This window comes from Oncorhynchus masou, chromosome 15, assembly GCF_036934945.1.
Source record: "Oncorhynchus masou masou isolate Uvic2021 chromosome 15, UVic_Omas_1.1, whole genome shotgun sequence".
Taxonomy (NCBI): Eukaryota; Metazoa; Chordata; class Actinopteri; order Salmoniformes; family Salmonidae; genus Oncorhynchus; species Oncorhynchus masou.
In genome coordinates, this window is record NC_088226.1 from 6,051,609 (window position 1) to 6,072,962 (window position 21,354).

General features: G+C 48.2%; 2 protein-coding genes across 9 annotated transcripts in view; one reads left to right on the top strand and one right to left on the bottom strand.

Moving 5' to 3' along the window:
- The window catches only part of LOC135555403 (caskin-2-like), a 101,378-nt gene extending 86,930 nt beyond the window's left edge, over positions 1–14,448 (top strand). Inside the window, exons 10-20 of one of the 8 annotated variants that reach the window (XM_064987793.1) lie at positions 211–305; positions 5,322–5,439; positions 7,329–7,505; positions 7,749–7,826; positions 8,509–8,645; positions 8,844–8,907; positions 9,053–9,159; positions 9,428–9,640; positions 9,760–11,692; positions 11,781–12,063; positions 12,531–14,448. In XM_064987793.1, coding sequence (XP_064843865.1) covers positions 211–305; positions 5,322–5,439; positions 7,329–7,505; positions 7,749–7,826; positions 8,509–8,645; positions 8,844–8,907; positions 9,053–9,159; positions 9,428–9,640; positions 9,760–11,692; positions 11,781–12,063; positions 12,531–12,627 — 3,302 coding nt within the window. In that variant the 3' untranslated portion in view covers positions 12,628–14,448. The remainder of the gene's footprint in view (positions 1–210; positions 306–5,321; positions 5,440–7,328; positions 7,506–7,748; positions 7,827–8,508; positions 8,646–8,843; positions 8,908–9,052; positions 9,160–9,427; positions 9,641–9,759; positions 11,693–11,780; positions 12,064–12,530) is intronic. The other 7 variants (XM_064987794.1, XM_064987795.1, XM_064987796.1 and 4 more) reach the window with 7 other exon arrangements.
- Positions 14,449–14,605: 157 nt separating this feature from the next.
- Positions 14,606–21,354, bottom strand: part of LOC135555408 (Na(+)/H(+) exchange regulatory cofactor NHE-RF1-like) — a 34,222-nt gene continuing 27,473 nt past the window's right edge. The window contains exons 4-6 of the mRNA XM_064987807.1: positions 18,792–18,835; positions 16,579–16,692; positions 14,606–15,904 (exon numbers count right to left, since the gene is read on the bottom strand). Coding sequence (XP_064843879.1) covers positions 15,758–15,904; positions 16,579–16,692; positions 18,792–18,835 — 305 coding nt within the window. The 3' untranslated portion in view covers positions 14,606–15,757. The remainder of the gene's footprint in view (positions 15,905–16,578; positions 16,693–18,791; positions 18,836–21,354) is intronic.

Consider the following 21,354-nt stretch of genomic DNA (forward strand, 5'->3'; position numbering starts at 1 on the left):
CTTTCTCTCCTCTCTCTGTTCCCCTCTCTCTCCTTCTCTCCTCTCTCTGTCCCCCTCTTTCTCTCCTCTCTCTTTCCCCTCTCTCTTTCTCCCCTCTCTGCCCCCCCTCTCTCTCTCTCTCTCTCTCTACATATCTCTTTCTCCCCTCTCTGCCCCCCCCCTCTCTCTCTACATATCTCTTTCTCCCCTCTCTGTCTTTCTCACACACAGATGCTACAGGTGTCCTGCAGGTGAGAGCTCTGAAAGACTACTGGAACATCCACGACCCCACTGCTCTCAACATCCAGGCCGGGGATGTCATCATGGTAGGCAGCAGGAACACACACACACATAACCCTCTCTATTTGCTGTCTGTAACTCCTCAGATGTGCCTCAGCTGGCATTGCAGTGTTGTTCCCACACTCACTGTGCCCAACCGTGCCCCCATGTTGTCTGTTAGGACAGGTGTGTTTTCCCTGTGAACTGTCAGGCTCATCCTCTCTAACAGGTGTTTTGGTAGCAAGCAGGGAGACAGGCTGGCAGTGTTTATGTGCGGGTGGCTTCATAAGTATTCAGTAAACACAGTATGTAGATATGTGTGGTTTTCAGCTGTTCCATGTAGTTGAACTACTCCACCGCTAGCACACCTGATTCAACATGTCAACTAATCATCAAGCCCTTGAATAGGTGACTCTGGTAAACTAGTTCAGGGCTACAACTAAATTGTGAAAAGTCTGCTGGTCCCAGAGAATAGGTTTGAAAACCACTGGACTGTAGGACGGTTTGAAAACCACTGGACTGCAGGACGGTTTGGAAACCACTGGACTGTAGGTACGGTTTGGAAACCACTGGACTGTAGGTACGGTTTGGAAACCACTGGACTATAGGAAGGTTTGGAAACCACTGGACTGCAGGACGGTTTGGAAACCACTGGACTGTAGGTACGGTTTGGAAACCACTGGACTGTAGGTACGGTTTAGAAACCACTGGACTATAGGAAGGTTTGGAAACCACTGGACTGCAGGACGGTTTGGAAACCACTGGACTGTGGGTACGGTTTGGAAACCACTGGACTGTAGGTACGGTTTGGAAACCACTGGACTGTAGGTACGGTTTGGAAACCACTGGACTGTAGGTACGGTTTGGAAACCACTGGACTATAGGACGCGGTTTGGAAACCACTGGACTGTAGGTACGGTTTGGAAACCACTGGACTGTAGGTACGGTTTGGAAACCACTGGACTGTAGGTACGGTTTGGAAACCACTGGACTGTAGGACGGTTTGGAAACCACTGGACTGTAGGGTTTGGAAACCACTGGACTTTGGAAACCACTGGACTGTGGACTGGTTTGGAAACCACTGGACGGTTTGGAAACCACTGGACTGTAGGACTGTACGGTTTGGAAACCACTGGACTGTAGGTTTGGAAACGGTTTGGAAACCACTGGACTGTAGGTACGGTTTGGAAACCACTGGACTGTAGGTACGGTTTGGAAACCACTGGACTGTAGGTACGGTTTGGAAACCACTGGACTGCAGGACGGTTTGGAAACCACTGGACTGTAGGTACGGTTTGGAAACCACTGGACTGTAGGTACGGTTTGGAAACCACTGGACTGCAGGACGGTTTGGAAACCACTGGACTGTAGGTACGGTTTGGAAACCACTGGACTATAGGACGGTTTGGAAACCACTGGACTGTAGGTACGGTTTGGAAACCACTGGACTGTAGGACGGTTTGGAAACCACTGGACTGTAGGTACGGTTTGGAAACCACTGGACTGTAGGTACGGTTTGGAAACCACTGGACTGCAGGTACGGTTTGGAAACCACTGGACTGTAGGTACGGTTTGGAAACCACTGGACTATAGGAAGGTTTGGAAACCACTGGACTGCAGGACGGTTTGGAAACCACTGGACTGTAGGTACGGTTTGGAAACCACTGGACTGTAGGTACGGTTTGGAAACCACTGGACTATAGGAAGGTTTGGAAACCACTGGACTGCAGGACGGTTTGGAAACCACTGGACTGTGGGTACGGTTTGGAAACCACTGGACTGTAGGTACGGTTTGGAAACCACTGGACTGTAGGTACGGTTTGGAAACCACTGGACTGTAGGTACGGTTTGGAAACCACTGGACTGCAGGACGGTTTGGAAACCACTGGACTGTAGGTACGGTTTGGAAACCACTGGACTGTAGGACGGTTTGAAAACCACTGGACTGCAGGACGGTTTGGAAACCACTGGACTGTATGTACGGTTTGGAAACCACTGGACTGTAGGTACGGTTTGGAAACCACTGGACTATAGGAAGGTTTGGAAACCACTGGACTGCAGGACGGTTTGGAAACCACTGGACTGTGGGTACGGTTTGGAAACCACTGGACTGTAGGTACGGTTTGGAAACCACTGGACTATAGGAAGGTTTGGAAACCACTGGACTGCAGGACGGTAGGTACGGCTTGGAAACCACTGGACTGTAGGTACGGTTTGGAAACCACTGGACTTGGAAACCACTGGACTGTAGGTACGGTTTGGAAACCACTGGACTGTAGGTACGGTTTGGAAACCACTGGACTGCAGGACGGTTTGGAAACCACTGGACTGCAGGACGGTTTGGAAACCACTGGACTGTAGGACGGTTTGAAAACCACTGGACTGTAGGACGGTTTGGAAACCACTGGACTGTAGGACGGTTTGGAAACCACTGGACTGTAGGTACGGTTTGGAAACCACTGGACTATAGGAAGGTTTGGAAACCACTGGACTGTAGGACGGTTTGGAAACCACTGGACTGTAGGACGGTTTGAAAACCACTGGACTGTAGGACGGTTTGGAAACCACTGGACTGTAGGACGGTTTGGAAACCACTGGACTGTAGGTACGGTTTGGAAACCACTGGACTGTAGGTACGGTTTGGAAACCACTGGACTGTAGGTACGGTTTGGAAACCACTGGACTGTAGGTACGGTTTGGAAACCACTGGACTGCAGGACGGTTTGGAAACCACTGGACTGTAGGTACGGTTTGGAAACCACTGGACTGTAGGTACGGTTTGGAAACCACTGGACTGTAGGTATGGTTTGGAAACCACTGGACTGCAGGACGGTTTGGAAACCACTGGACTGTAGGTTTGGAAACGGTTTGGAAACCACTGGACTATTTGGAAACCACTGGACGGTTTGGAAACCACTGGACTGTAGGTTTGGACGGTTTGGAAACCACTGGACTGTAGGTACGGTTTGGAAACCACTGGACTGTAGGTTTGGAAACCACGGTTTGGAAACCACTGGACTGTTTGGGGACGGTTTGGAAACCACTGGACTGTAGGTACGGTTTGGAAACCACTGGACTGTAGGACTGTAGGACGGTTTGGAAACCACTGGACTGTAGGTACGGTTTGGAAACCACTGGACTGTAGGTACGGTTTGGAAACCACTGGACTGTAGGTACGGTTTGGAAACCACTGGACTGTAGGTACGGTTTGGAAACCACTGGACTGCAGGACGGTTTGGAAACCACTGGACTGTAGGTACGGTTTGGAAACCACTGGACTGTAGGTACGGTTTGGAAACCACTGGACTGCAGGACGGTTTGGAAACCACTGGACTGTAGGTACGGTTTGGAAACCACTGGACTATAGGACGGTTTGGAAACCACTGGACTGTAGGTACGGTTTGGAAACCACTGGACTGTAGGTACGGTTTGGAAACCACTGGACTGTAGGTACGGTTTGGAAACCACTGGACTGTAGGACAGTACGGTTTGGAAACCACTGGACTGTAGGTACGGTTTGGAAACCACTGGACTGCAGGTACGGTTTGGAAACCACTGGACATCTATCAGTTCACTGTACTGAACCTGATGTACATGTCATCTATCAGTTCACTGTACTGAACCTGATGTACATGTCATCTATCATTTCAAGGTCCAGTAGGTCCTTAGGGGTATAGTGCACAACAGGTGAACTTCACTATCCATATTCCTGAGGGGGGACTAGTTTCTAGGGAGAGAGTATATATGTGAAGGATGGCTCTCTTTGAGCCCAGAGAGACAGAGAGACGGGTAGGAACAGGCCCTGGTATTCATCCATCACTCCCACTCAGAAATGACTCCCCTACTACTACTACTGTCTCACACACACACACACACACACACACACATCGTCTCATGAACCCTGGCCTGTTTTTCTTCTTGGGAGTGTGTCAGCCTATTCTGCTGCTGTGGGGGGATGCTTCAATACCAGAGAGAAACAATTCATAAACCTTGCCCTCAGGCCATCCACCTCTCCCATCAACTAGCCTTTCCACACCTCACACACACATGTACATGTTAGATACTGGGCAAAATGTTAGCTGACTTAGTGGAGACTGGTGCCGAACTAAAGCGCAAAAAGTGGTGAGGCAGAGCAGGGCGGGTGAAGAGGATTGGACAGGCTGATAGCGATGTTGTGTTTCCTGGTCTAATTTAGCATGTAGGGTAAAGCCTCAGATCTTAGCTACATCTTCCATTTCAAATCAGCTCGGGAAAAAAGTGAATAATTACACAAAAATATTTCATTTTGTGTTACTACAGCGCCAGCGATAAAAAGCAAAAATAGAGATGTTCTAATTGAGCGAGGCATCGGAGCCTGCAGGGTTTTTATCATTGAAAACAATGCATTGTACTTGTGCCTTTAGCTAGTTCAGGCCTTTAGAAAAATATGTTTTGCCAACTTGGACGGGTCAATTCATTTCAATGTATTTTCCTTTAGCTGCCAACCTGCCCATTCAGTACATGCTATTTCCCCCTCTACCCACATCTTCTACCAGACACACAACCCCTCTTCTCCCCCATACCTTCAGCCCCCTAACCCTGTCCCTTGGCTTGTGTCCTCTGACCAAGGCTGCTAAATTAGGGAGCAGAGACAATGGCCTGGGTTTTAGCAGCTCACGTGGACAAATGGAACATGATCAGAAACACATGACTACTGTCATCATCTGTTTATGTGCTTGACCTTTTGGTTCTCTCTCTCAGTTTGTTATTGTACTACAGTTGATCTCAGGGCTGTGGCGCTGCTTTTGTACCACCCTCCAAACTTATGTAAAACATCTTTGACATTATGAAAACAAACCATACAGAGACATAGATACACAGATGAAGTTGTTAACACGTAGAATGTGTTTCAAGTTGGAACATGTACTTTCTGTCATTGTCCCAGAACTGCACACTTCAGGTCAGGTACACTCCTACACACACGTACATAAACAGTGGAAATAACACCACGTTGTTATAGAATCTCACAGATTCTGATTGGTTTAGACCTGTCTTAATGTTTGTTTTGATTGGCTGCCTGGCAGGTCCTAGAGCAGCACATGGACGGGCGCTGGAAGGGGCACATCCACGACAGCCAGAGGGGCACCGACCGGGTGGGCTACTTCCCCCCGAACATTGTGGAGGTCATCAGCAGACGCTCAGGTCAGTCACACACACACACACACACACACACACACACACACACACACACACACACACACACACACACACACACACACACACACACACACACACACACACACCCTGTAAGTTCAGTGCAATCATTAGCCATTCCCCACTCCCCTCTGAAAGCAATGGGCAAAGAGAGAGAGCCCTCTGACATTTTGCCTCTTTCATTGCGTAACCGTGGCACCCGCAGCAAACGGAGGATTCGTAGCTTGTTGAGTCAGCTGCCGGCATGTCGGAACATCAACACACAGACACTCACACACACACACTCTCACTCACACACTAACTCACTCATCTCCCAGACATGTCAGCACACTCACAATGCAGGATTAAGTCAGAAATGGAAAGGGAAATGGCTTGGAACTGCAGGAGTAATCTGCTATTGTACATTTTGTAAAAACTCCCACCCTTACCCACGCAGTCTACCTCTAATACCAGTTAGATTAACAGAAGGTGTCAGTTACCTACCTAACACCACAGAAGAAGATAATCCGCCCCACACCACCTCTTTGATGTGCACTAGAGGGAGAAATCCCTGAGTGAATAGGTTGGCTTGGTGACACTCACGGAGCAGCTTTGACAGAACAGGGAGCAGCTCAGCACTGCAGTCAGTGAAAAATGACAGGTTTCTGTCTTTTCTGCAAGTCTGTCACCACAACAAAAGATCAGGGGAACGGGAGACCCATCTTAAATTGTCCCTCTGCACCTACTGTACCTTCAGAAAGTACTCACACCCCGTTACTTTTTCTACATTTTGTTGTTACAGCCTGAATTTAAAAAATATTACATTGAAATGTTGTGTCACTGATCTACACACAATACCCCATAATGTCAAAGTGGAATTTTGTTTTTTAGAAGTCTTTACAAATGAATAGAAAATGAAAAGTTGAAATGTATTCAACCCCTTTTGTTATGGCAAGCCTAAATACGTACAGATGTAAACTATGCTTAACAAGTCAATAAGTTGCATGGACTCACTCTGTGTTGAATAATAGTGTTGACATGATTTTATTCACTGTAAGGTCCCTCAGTCAAGTAGTGAATATCAAGCACAGATCCAACCACAAAGACCAGGGAGGCTTTCCTGTGCCTCACAAAGAAGAGAACCTATTGGTAGTTGGGTGTTAACAATAAAAGCAGACATTGAGTGACCTAGTTACAGTTGTGACTTAAATTATCTTGACAATCTATGGCAAGGTATGACAATGGCTGTCTAGCAATGATCAACAACCAACTTGACAGAGCATGAAGAAGTTTATATTTATATTTCAAATATTGTACAATCCAGGTGTGCAAAGCTCTTAGAAACTTACCCAGAAAGACTCACAGCTGTTATCACTTGCAAAGACGTTTCTAACATGTATTGACTCAGGGGTGTGAATATTTATGTAAATGATATATTTCTGTATGTCGTTATGTGGTGTTGTATGTAGATGGGTGAGATAAAACATTTTAAAAATCTATTGAATCAATTTTGAATTTAGGCTGTGACGCAACAAAATGTATAATAGGTCAAGGGGTATGAATACTTCCTGAAGGAACTGTTTCTCCCTTGGCTCCCCACACACACACACACACAAACACACACACACTGATAGGTTGTATCGCTACACATCACTGCATTGGAAGAGCAGTGGTGGCCACTCTTCATGACAGGTTGGCCCCTCCAGAGAACACCCCATTTCCCAGACTGCCTTGGTTGGACTAATCCCTCATGCTTCCAATCCATCCCTTGCTTCTATTTTTCTCTCTTCCTCCTCTTCTCTCAGCATCTCTCCATCCATACCATGTCATTTCCACCTCTAACCATTAGCTTGCGTTAACCTCCTCTCTGTCTGTGTCCTACCTGTTTGACCCTGTAGGGGGCACCCTGTCCCGGCACGCCTCTCTGCCCACCCAGCGCCACCAACTCCTCTCCAGAGCCCCCCTCTCCTCCAGCCTGAGCTCAGCCCCCCAGACCGACGACTCCTACACACTGTACACCCCCAACAATCCCCACATGGCCCTCCCCCACGCCATCGGCCTCAGCGCCAACCCAGGTATATACACACACACCCTTATACATGCACTCAGAGGACAGACGCACATTGAAACCTGTATACGGTACTCAGTCCCCTAACCAGCCAGACAGCTCCCCCACCACTGTGAACCATGGTGAGGCCACAAGGACACCTATGTTCGCCCCCTCTAAACCCCTCTCATGCTCAGGCCCAGCCAATCCCCAGTGCTGCTCCGTGGACCATGGTACCCCCATGGCCCAACAGTGTTGTTATGTCTGATAGGTCGGCCTCCCAGCAGCCTCTCTCAGCCTGGTTGTCCCCTGGAGGACATCTGGGTGCTCAGGAACTCACACACCGCGGGTAAGAGTCCCTCCCCTGTCCCCCCCATGACAATAGCTGTCCCCATGCTCTGTCCCCATGCTCTACCTTTGTCATGTGCCAGCTTCAAACTGAGCTTCCCATAGCTCCTGCTGTTCTCCCTGCTGCCACAAGATGGGACCACCAGGAAACCTCTGTTCCAGTGACCAAAAAAAGTGACAATTTCAACAGTCTACAGGACACTGCAAGCTTAATGGGTGCCCTGTGTACTCCGCTGTAGGAATTTTCTATTGTGGATGACCTTTCATCTGTCCTACTGCAGGACTGTAGTTGTAGTTTACCCCTATAGATCTGTAGTTCTGTACCCTTGGCTGTTGTTGCTCTATGCCTGCAGCTCCGCTCCACCATGCAACCATCTCCCTTGGCTTCGTATGGCAGCAAATGACATCCTGTCCTGGCCTGTGCCACCCCCCCCTGATCTGTGATGACTTGGCTGGCTCAGTGACAGGGTCCACAGCCCCAACCTCTGCCATCCTCTGCCAGCTTCAGTTAGAATCATGTGGATGTGTGTGTGACTGTGTTGATGTGAGCTCTGGAAAGACACAGAGGGGAGGTACCTCATTTTGCTCTCTCTCTCGCTGTCCAGCCACCACGGTTGTCTTTAACATCCCTCACTTCTATCTCTCTCTTTCTCTCCATCCTCCTCTCCTGTGGTCCTATCTAGCAGGTGACAGGAACAGTGTAGGGAGTACGGGCAGTGTGGGCAGCACCCGTAGTGCTGGGAGTGGACAGAGCACAGAGAGTAACACTGCCCTCAACGGACAACACCACCAGACCACCGCACTCCCAGACACAGCCAAAGTACTGGACCAATTGTTATTTCAGCTTTATTTATCCTGGCTAGTCTTATTGAGATAGATAACAATGCTAAAATAATTGAAAACCTTACTCACAGCTATGTGATATTGTAATTTACTGTCTTTGTATGTAGTGCCAGGCAACAGATTGTTTATTCCTGTGCTCTCTGTAACTTGTCTTGTGCTCTGTTTTGATGTGCAGCCAGCGCCCTCTGCTGGTGACTCAGGGCAACCAGTCCCCAATAAACAGCCTGACCTGACTGCAGGTAGGAATACCAGCCATTTCTCTCATTACTGTTACGTACCACAACATTTCTCCTGACACTTCACCTTTCTAGTTAGATTTTTTGCTTATTGGTAGAAAACATCCTGAGCACCATTCATTTAACTCCAGTGTGTTTTCTCGTCTAGTGGTTCTGGGTGCTCCTCGGAGGCCGATGGTGAACATACAGAGACCAGGGGAACAGCAGTTTGTCTCCCCACAGTTTGTACGTCCTCAGCAGCTACTGGAGGGCAAGGTGAGACTCAGACAGGACAGGACAGACACAGGCCAGGCACAGGACAAGACAGACACAGGCCAGACACAGGACAGGCCAGACACAGGACAGTACAGTACAGGACAGGAAATATTGTCCATGTTTGCCACACATTACAACTCATGAATGTATTTTTCTGTGTACTCTGTATGCCACAGTGAAATACATGTATCTATTAAAAGACAGGCGGACAGTGAATAGGCCAGTAGTTGATGTTAATGTGAAACTCAACCCCTCCCCTCTGGTGTAGGATGCAGAGGCCATCTACCAGTGGCTGAGTGACTTCCAGTTGGAGCAGTACACTGGGAACTTCATCACGGCCGGCTACGACGTCCCCACAATCAGCAGGATGACCCCAGAGGACCTGACAGCCATCGGCGTCACCAAGCCAGGCCACCGCAAGAAGATCTCAATGGAGATAGGAAACCTCAGCATCCCCGAGTGGCTGCCTGAATACATCCCGGTAAGGTCTTACTGATGCCTCTGTCTGTCTGTCTGCTTTTGTGTGCAAGTCAGGTTTTACATTAGTTTCATAAAGGTTTCAACTATGTAGGTCTGACTGTGACTCTTCTCCTACTCCAGGCAGACCTGGGGGAGTGGCTGAGTACCATAGGCCTGCCTCAGTACCAAAGGAAGCTGTCAGAGAACGGCTATGACTCCATCAGCATCGTACGGGACCTGACCTGGGAGGACCTGCAGGAGATAGGCATCACCAAGCTGGGCCACCAGAAGAAGATGATGCTGGCCGTGAAGAAGCTGTGTGACATCCAGAGGGCCATCCTGGCTGCAGAATCTGGCCAGGGCACGTTGCGCCGCAAGCCCCCTGGAGCCCTCCACCTGGTCACCATTGAGCCCCCTGACAGTGCCTCCGACTGCCCCTCGCCCCACACCCCCAAGATGCTGACCTTCCAGGACAGCGAGCTGAGCGCTGAGCTGCAGACAGCCATGTCCAGCCACTACCAGGAGGGTCTGGCCATTAAGAGTGCTGTGGGAATGTCTCGGAGCCAAGAGAGCATCGACGCCCGGTCCAGGGGCTCAGGGCGCTCCCAGGACCCCCCCACGGCCTCCATCACTCCCCACAGCCGCTCACAGGAGAGCCTAGGCGGCAGCAGTACCGCCACCAGCCTCAGTGCTGACAGCAGCCCTGCCAAGGAGAGGAACATTCCAGAAGGCTGGGACCAGAAGTCCATACTACAGCAGCAGCTTCCCAAGCAGGTCCCCCTGGGGGCAGCCACCGTGTTCCAGTACCCAGCCATCCCAGCCAAGCCTAAAGGCCCTGGGTCTCACTCCCTAGGCTCCTCTCCCCAGGGCTCCCCGGCCCAGAGGGGCTTCAGCTACCTCCACTCCCACTGTGGCAGCACCGACGTGGGCCACGGCTCGCCCACCAAGCCCTTGGCACACACCTACCATGCCATGACCCTGGCCCCGCCTAAGAAGCGCAGCCAGAGCCTGACACGCTATGCCTTGTCAGACGGCGAACCAGACGAAGAGGATGACGACCTGGCTCCACCCTCTAGCACCCTAGAGTCCTACGCCACCCTGACCCGCCGGCCCGGACGCAGCCAGCTGGCAGGCATGCAGATCACACCCGTAAAGTACGGCACTGTGGGGCGAAGCCAGTCCTTTGCCGTGCGCGCTCGTAAAAAGGGTCCCCCTCCAGCCCCGCCCAAGAGACTGAGCTCGGTGAGCAGTAACCCCAGCGTTGGGTCCACTGAGAATATGGCGCCCTCTCCTGGGGGGGTGGAGACAGACAGCCCAGGGAGCGTGAGGAGCATCGCAGCCTGTCTGGAGGCCTCCACTGAGGGGAAGAGCCTGTCCAGGCCCAGGCTGGACCTCCTCCAACCAGAGCCTCCCCTCCCCAGCCTCAACCCCTCAGGACTGGAGCCCAGAGAGGCCTCTGCAGGGATGAGGAGGAGGGTGCAGAGTGAATGTGCTCCAGCCCAAACAGACATCCCAGACCATTACCCAGACCCAGAGCGAGGGGTGAAGTCAGACTCTGAGGAGGAGGAACCTAAGGCACCGGGTTTGGATGGCTCCTCATCCCCTCACAATAGCTCCAGCGAGTGTATCCCCTTCGCCGAGGAGGGCAACCTCACCATCAAGCAGAGGCCCAAGGTGGGAGGGCCGCCCAGGGCCGAGAGCACTGTGGAGATCCCGGCAGACAAGAACCGGCCCACCAAGACAGCCCTGGAGGTGCCTGAGTTTAACCTGAAGGAGTCCGACACTGTGAAGCGGAGATACAAGCCTAAAGACCATGCTGGCAGCTCTCCCACCAGTGACAGTGAGGGCCAGATAGGGTCAGACTCCAGTCCAGGCAGCAGGCCCCAGTCCCAGAGCTGTGAGGAGGTGAGTCTGGTCAGTCTGAGGATCAGTGAGGCCAGTCTGGAGGGGCTGGAGAACCTAGCAGTGACAGGCTCACCCCTCAAACCCCCCGTCTCCCCCAAGCCTCACAGCCCCCACGGACCCCCTGTCACAGCCCCAAAACCGTCCCGACACAGTCTGGCTGCTGCTACAGGTAACTTATTACACGTGGAAGCTCATTATTATGTCTTTCTGTTTTTATCATCAATTCTGAGTTTTTGCTTTTGCTTCCTGTCCAACAGCCATAGTGCCGCCCACTATGACTGTCAACGTGGTACAAAGTCTTGCCTTCTCAGCCCCACCATCACCCACACCCAGCCGGTGTCCCCCAGCCGCAGGGCTTCAGTGCCAGGCAGCCCAGACAGGCAAGCCCCAGGTCTGTGTGGTCGGCCCAGGCCCAGGGGTAGAGTCTGGCCCGGAGTTAGAGGTGGTGCAGCAGCAGAGGCTGGAGCAGACCAGCACCTCTCTGGAGGCAGCACTGCAGGCTGTGGAGAGAAAACTCACCCAAGAGGACAGCCCTGATGGGTAAGAGAACACGATCAACACCTCGCCATTTCCTGTATTTACAGGCCATATACACTCTACTGTTTATGTGAACTGAAGTAGCATTCGTGCAACATTGTATCTGTCCCATTATGGTGTCTGTGAGAGCATGGGTAGCGCCATTGAGGCCATCTCCATTTTGAACTAGTCAGTTTTCTTCTTCTACTACTTCAGAGTTGGTAAACGAACTGAAGGGGTGCATACTGCCACCTGGAGTGTGTTGTCTGAACAGGTATAAAGCCAAGGTTGGTGATCTACTGTCACTTCAGTTCTGGAATGTTTGCTCAGGTCCCACCTGATGACCTGGATGGAATTATGTGATCCTTCCTTAACTTCAAAATGGTGAAAGTCCTCAATGGCGCTGCCCTTGATAGAACAGGTTTTTGAGCACTAGAGTCCTCTATCTATCTCCATGACGAAACCCTGCTTCTTTTTCTACCTCCTGACAGTGGGAATAGCACAGTGAAGTCAGCGGGCAACATTCTGGATGACATTGGCAACATGTTTGATGACCTTGCTGACCAGCTAGATGCCATGCTGGACTAAGCCCTCTATCCACTCCACTGACCAGCCCACTGACCCATGACCCTTCACCTCAGGAAGTACTAATGACCATGAGAGGGAGAATGGAGCAGGTCACCCCACCTAAGTGGTATCTCCGACCCCGACGCCCTTCAAACTACAGACCAACCCCCACCACCAGACTAACAGAAAACATATGGGACTACATTGTAGGATGTGCCATGGAGTGGGATGGTTTTAATGAACAGTGTGGATCCAGCTCCCTCCTCCCAGCCTCCATGTTGCCACTTCCTCTCCTTTCAACACCAGCACTTAACTCTGCTCTAGAGTGCTTTGCCATCAGTCACAACAACCCTGTTGGTTTCTATCTGACTGTAGATACATGAGGGGTGGACAACATACTGTACCAGTACACTGTTGTATTGAGTTGTTTCATATAACACGAGTTAAACTGTGTTGTCCTTTTTATTCTACCCAACATCCTCCATTTCTTCATCGTGTTGGTGTGCCTTTCTTCCCCTCCTTTCTCACAGCCTCCATCTCTGTGTAAAGTCATTGTTTGGCCATAGAGGGAGAGAGAGAGACAATGGGGAGAAGCGTTTTTATCCTGGCCTATAGAGGAACCATTCCTAGACAGAATATTACCATACACTACCATTTGTATTTGACACTGTATCAGTCATTTGACCTTTGTGTTTCACCATGTCTGACCAATCAATTGGACCTTGTTGATATTTTCAATTCTCTTGTGTTTGATCCATTTTCTACCAAGTTGACCACAATGAAAGTGTTTGTCTTCCTCAAGGCAAGGTGCCAGTACGTTTGTGCTGTTAAAATCTTTAGTAATCATTCTTTAGTAATACAGAATGACTAGATGCTATATCATTTCTGTTTTTATGTAAAACATGTAAAAGTGCTGGATGATATTGTTTATACAAAAGGGAAGAAGACCTTTGATTTTCAAAGCATATTTAGCTATCGTCACTGTCCACACTGTCAGTATAAGGAGTTATACGTGATTTGTACAGCCGAGGGATGACATGCAAGATATTAATAATGTAGACTATTTTTTAAAGAAAAACAAACATTTTAATGTAGATTAGTCCAACTAGTATTTAAATTAGAGTATCTAAATATGTATATTATATACTTATAGGTATATCTGGGAGCAGAATCATATTCAACCAAAGTTCTTTGTACAGATTTTCCTTCAATATTTTCAATATTTCCATAAAATGCAGAACCATTGTTAAGGGGTTCTGGTCTTCCTTATCGTAACATGAATGAAATTAATTATCTACATGGTTATCAAAAATGGTCTGTTTTTTTCCCATCCACCCAGCATTATATGGCTATGTTCCATATTTGGGCATGCTACAGTACTTCTAGCAGGGGAATGAACTCTTCTATGATGCGTTTCTGTCTTCCTCATGAACTTTCAAATCATTAACCCTGACTTGTAAGATTGTGTAGTGTCCTCTGTACTGTCAATGTTTGTGTCGTTTCAGTGTGAATGTGATCCCTGGCTGTAACCTGGGTTTCATCTCTGTCCTTCTCAGGAATGTCCCACCTATTCAGTTCAAGCTGCTGTCACAATAAACACGCACACCTGGCTCTGTGTTATGGAAGGAGGAACAGTGGTTCTGATCAGGTGGGGTGAAGGAGAGCCTTGCGTGAATGTGAAACGGTCTGTGTCTCAGACAGAACTGAGACCTGCTAGAGGCACCTTATTTAAGATGGCTCTGTGGATATATATTATACTGTCTTGAGTTATCAACATCTGTCCTTTTTCATCCAGCTGGATCTTCATCTGGTTACAGTTAACCATTAAATATTCAAGTCTTATCCTGTTGACTTCTCTCGTTCATTTATGGATTTAAATATCCAGAAGCCTTTTAAGAGTGGGTGCATTTCATCTACACCTTCATAGCACAGACATAGATTCCTAACATTTATGTTACTGTAGTCGTAATTTAAATGGAGAGTCATGGGACAACAATGGTGAGATCTACAATTTAATAGAGTATAGAAATAACATGAACAGTTAAAGAGCATGATAACACCCCCATACAATTCAATAGTCAAAATAGTGAATCTCACTGTCATTCTCCATACTGAACATACACAAAATCTAGTGAAGCGCAGACATTTATATTCGTATTAAAGAAAGAAATTATGTTTAAGAACATCTGCGTAAACGTAAAAATCTCAAAGCATTTTGACAATGGCCATAAAGAAAAACTCTGAAATTAAAAGTATCGCAATATACAGTGGTAATGGCAATGCTATGGACGGAAGGTTTTCAGCCTTCACATTTAATGAAGTAAGACTGGTATGGATGGACACTGCATCAACATGTCGTTCCCCAATGACTGACTGACTGTCAGTGGTTGTCGTTCATCAGGTTTTCGGTCCCTAAAAGGTTTGCAGATAATAGAATCTACCACAAAAACTGGAGAAACATGACAAAGTCTCCACACACTTCCAGTCAGAAGCCAATTTATTCTGAAGCTCGACTGACCCAAAGCTCAGCTACATGAAAGACATTTGCATCTGACTGGAAGTGTGAAGAGGCTTGCTATTTGGTCCCTGAAAGGTGATAGACTGAATGGGTATGTAAGTGGCTGTTCCCATTCTCGTTTAAGGCGAGAAAAATATTGTTTGTGTTTCAATGACTGATTAACGTGTAGAGGAATGGCCATAAGAGAGACCTTCTCCACTATACTGACAGGCACCAGGCTATGACCAGCAGGGACTTCCAGGGTCTTCTGGGCATATACACCCAGGTACAAAACTCACACACACACACAACCACCTCGACACGTGAAATGGAATAATTAAAAATTATTTTCAAATCACAATACAAAGATTCTTATCTGATGTTGCTGTTTCCTTTCCAACATTGGCATATTCATCTAGATATTGTTAGCACATCATTTATAGCATCTGGAATATAATACAAATATGTGTGTATATATTTTACATACATATACCTGTATTCTCCCTCACCAATAGTTAAACTGCTGGTTTTAATGAGTCATAGAAAACATGGGGCTTAGAACAACCCCTCTCTCTCTCCGTCCCTCTCTCTCCTTCACTGACCTCTCTGTGAGTATCTACTGTATGTGGGTGTGTGCAGGGCGAGGTGCTCTTTCTACAGGTTGCTGAACAGTTCATTTTTCTTGCTCCAGTCCATGGGCGGGGCCCTCTTGTTGGAGCGTTTCTGGTGAGCACGCTCCTTGACCTGCTGCAGGGACAGGTTCAGACCCGGGATGGCGCCCATGATCACTGGCTCAGACAACTGACCAACCAGGGAGGAGAGAGAAGGGTTAAAAGAGAGTGTGAGAGAGGAGTAGAAGTAGAGAGAGAAAGCACAAGAGACACAAGCCTGGTTCTAAATATGAGTACTTTGTACTGATCTTGTCCACATTCTGATTTTGCCAGCATATTTAGACATGTGTAGATGACTAAAAGACACGTGATCTGATCTTGCATCACACACAGATTTGGATAGTGAAAACATTTAAATCATTATCCCGCCCTCTAAAATAATGATGCCATTGATTTATGGCTTCGATGTACCTTAAAATAAATACATATTATTTTGAAAGAATATCTGTCAAATCATTTCCATACAGTGAGGGACCAGGATATCTGGTCACAATGTGGACACAATAGACAGATAAGAGATGTAGATGCAACGGCTACAATGTGGGCCCAATAAGACTGTGGATAAGATTACAACAAAGGACACATGTTTGCACCAAGAATAAACGAGTCTAGAGAGAGAAGAAATTGATATTTTGATATTATAGTAAAGCCTATTTTACAGGACTGCTGAAATAATAGATGTTATACATTACTGTGTCATTATGGATACACATTCAGATCATGAGACTTCCGCTACCATTGCATCTACATCTCTTATCTGTCTATTGTGTGCTGCTTCACATGTGTTTTCAGGGCGGGACTTACCTCTGTGGGCGGGGTTGTGAGTGAGGCGTTGGAGGAGGTGTTGCTTGGAGACGGGCTGATTGACAGCTTAGAGTCCTGCTCCACCTCTTTTACCAGTTTTCCATTTCCATTCACCTGCAGTGGACACACAGACAGCAAGCAACAAATCAGATCAAATACAAGTAGCCAAAGTGGGGGTCAAGTTTGAGAGATCTCTCCCATGGAGAGTCTGGCTGCAATGTTATGTTTGCCCACAGGGAGGCAGACTTGCCTGTGCCCCATACACACACACACACTGTCTGACCATGCTGGTTGGGAAGTTGTATGATATGTCTCCCTAGGCCAGTAGAGGCAGCAGCAGCAGTTTACTAGAGCCTACTGGGGTCAGAGCATTAGAGAAGACCCAATCACCCTGTTCTGCAATGTCAGTGCCTACCTCACCCTAATCTAAAATAGCAGACGTAAAAAAAAACACGTTCCGTTTTGCAGGGGAAACAGAAGTTAGGTTGAAAATACTGAAAACCGGAAACATCCACTTTCTACTGACCCCATGGAGAGTGACCCCACCCTAACCTCTCTACAACCTCTCAACTAATCTCTCTGCCTTTCCCTCACCTCTACCCTGCCTCCGCTCTCACTTAATCCAATGTTTTGATTGTTAGATTTGGGGGTTAAAATGATGGTCAATGACTGAGGACTAGGGTCTCACTACTGATCTGCGTCTGTCTTCTTTACATATCAAATCAAATCAAGTCAGCCAGGATCCGCCAGTCAGCCAGGATCTGCCGGAACCGCCAGTCAGCCAGGATCTGCCAGAACCACCAGCCAGCCAGGATCTGCCAGAACCGCCAGCCAGCCAGGACCTGCCAGAACCGCCAGCCAGCCAGGATCTGCCAGAACCGCCAGCCAGCCAGGATCTGCCAGAACCGCCAGCCAGCCAGGATCTGCCAGAACCGCCAGCCAGCCAGGATCTGCCAGAACCGCCAGTCAGCCAGGATCTGCCAGAACCGCCAGTCAGCCAGGATCTGCCAGAACCGCCAGTCAGCCAGGATCTGCCAGAACCGCCAGTCAGCCAGGATCTGCCAGAACCACCAGTCAGCCAGGATCTGCCAGAGCCGCCAGCCAGCCAGGATCTGCCAGAACCGCCAGTCAGCCAGGATCTGCCAGAACCGCCAGCCAGCCAGGATCTGCCAGAACCGCCAGTCAGCCAGGATCTGCCAGAACCGCCAGTCAGCCAGGATCTGCCAGAACCGCCAGTCAGCCAGGATCTGCCAGAACCACCAGTCAGCCAGGATCTGCCAGAGCCTACTACCTGAAGTCTATTAGCATACTATTAATGTAGTGGAGTTAACCTAATGAAATCTTCTTCGGTTTGTGGCAGTGGCCAGTGGTCTAACTCTGGGTTTACCTGCCTGTTTGATAATATCACAACACACAATAGAGAATCCCCAGATAATACTATCTTCTATCATATGCCAGATCTCTCTCTCTGTTCCTGAGTCTACAGTACAGTAGGGGGTAGGTGTGGGCTGGTCTGTCCCCGTACTAAGGGATTATGTACAAATACCTCAGAAGGATTAACATGGTGCTGATGAACTCTCCATGCCTAAACAACAGTGTATTGCTTTCAGCTTCTTGTTATCCAGCATTACCATGTGAACCCTCTATACCCGTCTGCCAGGCTCTGAGCACACTATTGAGGGCTACACTAGTTCTGGTACTGTATATCTTACAGACACCTGAACCTGGTTCTGTTCTGTCAGGGTAGACTGCTCTCCTGGTATTCAGATTACACAGGATTTACATATAATATCAACACAGAGTAAGATACCCTCCCCTGCCTGGGCCAGCCTGCCTGCTGGAAACAGTCTGTTTTACTCATTAATGAGCGAGCTGGAGGGAGAGTGAGAACCAACCAACACAAAGTAAATTATATGAAGCAATACACACACTCTACAGTCCTATAAAATAATACTAGTCCACTCCCTATGAATGACCAGCTGATAGGGTGCCTGTCAGTGCCAAAGCAGAAGCAGTTAATCCACAGTGTTTTATTTCTAGGGGCTGACCTGTCAGTGACCGCCACAGTGCCAGGAAAAAAGACTAGTGTTTTGGGAAGTCCACTCTGTGGGAGCGCAACTCTTTCTCTCTCTCTGTCTGTCTCTTTCCCTCTCTCTCAAATGTTAGTTCTGTATGATATTAGGTCAATAAGGTATTTGGCATCCAAGTCTTACCGTCTTTTCCATGTCTCCGTTGACGACAGGCTCAGGCAAAGATCCTGAAAGCAGAAGAGATCACTGCTCAGTCATGGACTCCACACAAACTCACACTCCCTCCTCCATACCAGCTGTTCACAACCATTCAACAACATCTAATCATGGCAATTCTCCAATCTTATAGTCAGTCCTAAATATCCTGAAACTGTCCCACCTCCGTCAAACACCAGAACAGAATTCCAGAGTGACTCATATCCCTGCTCCAGAGAACGGCTCCTATCCAGTTCAGGTTTCATCCCAGCGACACCTACTCTGTTACATAGCGCAGGTATGTGTAGGTCATCCATTATTCAAACAGGGTTTATCTTCACAGAGATGTTCTCTGGCCCTGGTTACCTGCCACGCATCATCACGTCCAAACAAGCTGCTGCATATGAAACCCAGTACCCTAGTGGCCTACCTATATCAAATAGCCCTGGTAAGAAACTGTCCTCTAACCCTGTCACAAGGATATTAAGGAATGGTTTTTACTTGGCTAACTCTACCACAGAAAGACAATACACTATATCTAAACCTGTGTGTCTATCTAAAACAGATAGAGTTAACTGATGAACAACTGACCCCTGGTCGGAGCTGGTGGACTACTAAGACGGACCCTTACCTTCCATGCTTCAACTCCTCTCACACAGACAGACAGACAGACAGACAATCAGTGAGAACTAAGATTGTAACCTGTTATCATCTAAAGATAGCCTGACCCTGGTCTGCATCCCCCTGGGCTGTTCTGAAACCTGTTGAAGCTGCCTCTATGTACCTCTGTGCTCCTTGGGTCCCTCCTCACTGTTTGCACACGGACAAGAGGCTCTTCAGTCCCAATACAGCTAACACTACAGGCTGAGAGGCCACTTGGAGCCAGCGCCTTGGAAACCAAACACAAGTGCTGGCCAGAGGAGTGGCGAGAGGGGAGTGTGGAGTGTGTGTCCATTCGTGTGTGTGTGTGTGTGTGTGTGTGTGTACCAAAGTCACGGTGATCAGGAGCCCTCTGAGTGGGCAACACGAGAGAGCAGTTACCTGGGCAACGCCTCAATGGAATTTTGCTCCTGTTGGGCATTTTTCAGTCAGGTTTAGAAGCCGATAGCAGAAACCAAAGGAAGTTAGATAGGACTAAGACCTGACCATATATCCCCCTGGATAGAACAGGAGTTATATCTCCTTCTACTGCTTCACTCATTCAGAGGACACAGCATGTCAATCATCAGTCAACTTGGAGGTGTAACCGTGCCAATGGATAGCTGTCAAATCAAATCAAATGTTATTGGTCACATACACATCTTTAGCAGATGTTATTGCAGGTGAAATGCTTGTCTAAACAACCCGTGTGGACTCAGAACACAACCACATTCCTCCATGTAAAACAGAGGACATTCTTATCACAACAAAGCAGCTACTGTATTTTTGTTGGTGCACTAAAGAAGCATAAAACTCACAGTTACGGCAAATAGCATGAAAGACACTAACTGACAGGGGCGGCAGGTAGGCTCGTGTTTAGAGCATTGGGCCAATAACCAAAAGGTTGCTAGATCAAATCCCAGAGCTGACAAGGTAAAAAGCTGTCCTTCTGCCCCTGAACATGCAGTTAGCCCACTGTTCCTAGGCTGTCATGTAAATAAGAATTTGTTCTTAATTAACCGACTTACCTAGTTCAATGAAAAATAAATATTGTCTACTTCTACCCACCTTCTTATTAATACGGTTCACTCAGAGGCACAGACAACTAACCTTTTTAATAAACAGTATCTTTGGCCTGATCAGGCAGCAGCGCCTCACTGTTGTTTAGGGCAGAGCTTCAAGCAGAGGAAATATAAAGGCAGCCTGGTGCAGGGCGGTGTGTGTGGGAGGAGGACACACACTGACTAATATGCATGTCCCAGACACAGAGGGAACCAATTTCCTCCACGCCCATATGGTTGTCATACCGTCGGCTGGGCTGCCATCATCGTTCTATGAGGCCGTTGGTATCAGAATGGCACTCAGAGTAGCCAGCTAAGTGTTGTCATGGGCCACCGCCCTGTTTCAACAAGTGTTACTTGGGCACAGTTGGCCTCCCAAGCCAAATGCAGCTTGACGTTTATTGTCATGAATCTTGCCTTGGAGGCAGAACCAAGTGATTTCTGCTAGATGGGCTAGCTACAAAGTAATTAATGACTATATTGTTAAAATGTATGAAAGCAAAAATATGCTTTTTGGTCTTATTTTAAGGTCAGGGTTAGAAGTGTGGTTAAGGTTATGGTTAGGTGTAAAATCTGATTTTAAGACTTTGTGGCTGTGCCAGCTCATGACTACTCCACAGAGCTGCCTCCAGGGCAAAATTCATGACAATAAATGCCAACCTGCAGCCAGACTCTCCAGCACTGGAATCAATTTACAGGCTGAGGCTCCCTCTAGGGGCTTTCTGAGGTACAACAACCTTCTCTTTGTGAAGAGCTCAGTAGCTGTTGGGGGAAGCTGCCCCTAGACAGTTGGGGGAAGTTTGCATTTAGCCCCTAATAGTGGTTGACATTCAGGGAGGTTAAGCTGATTC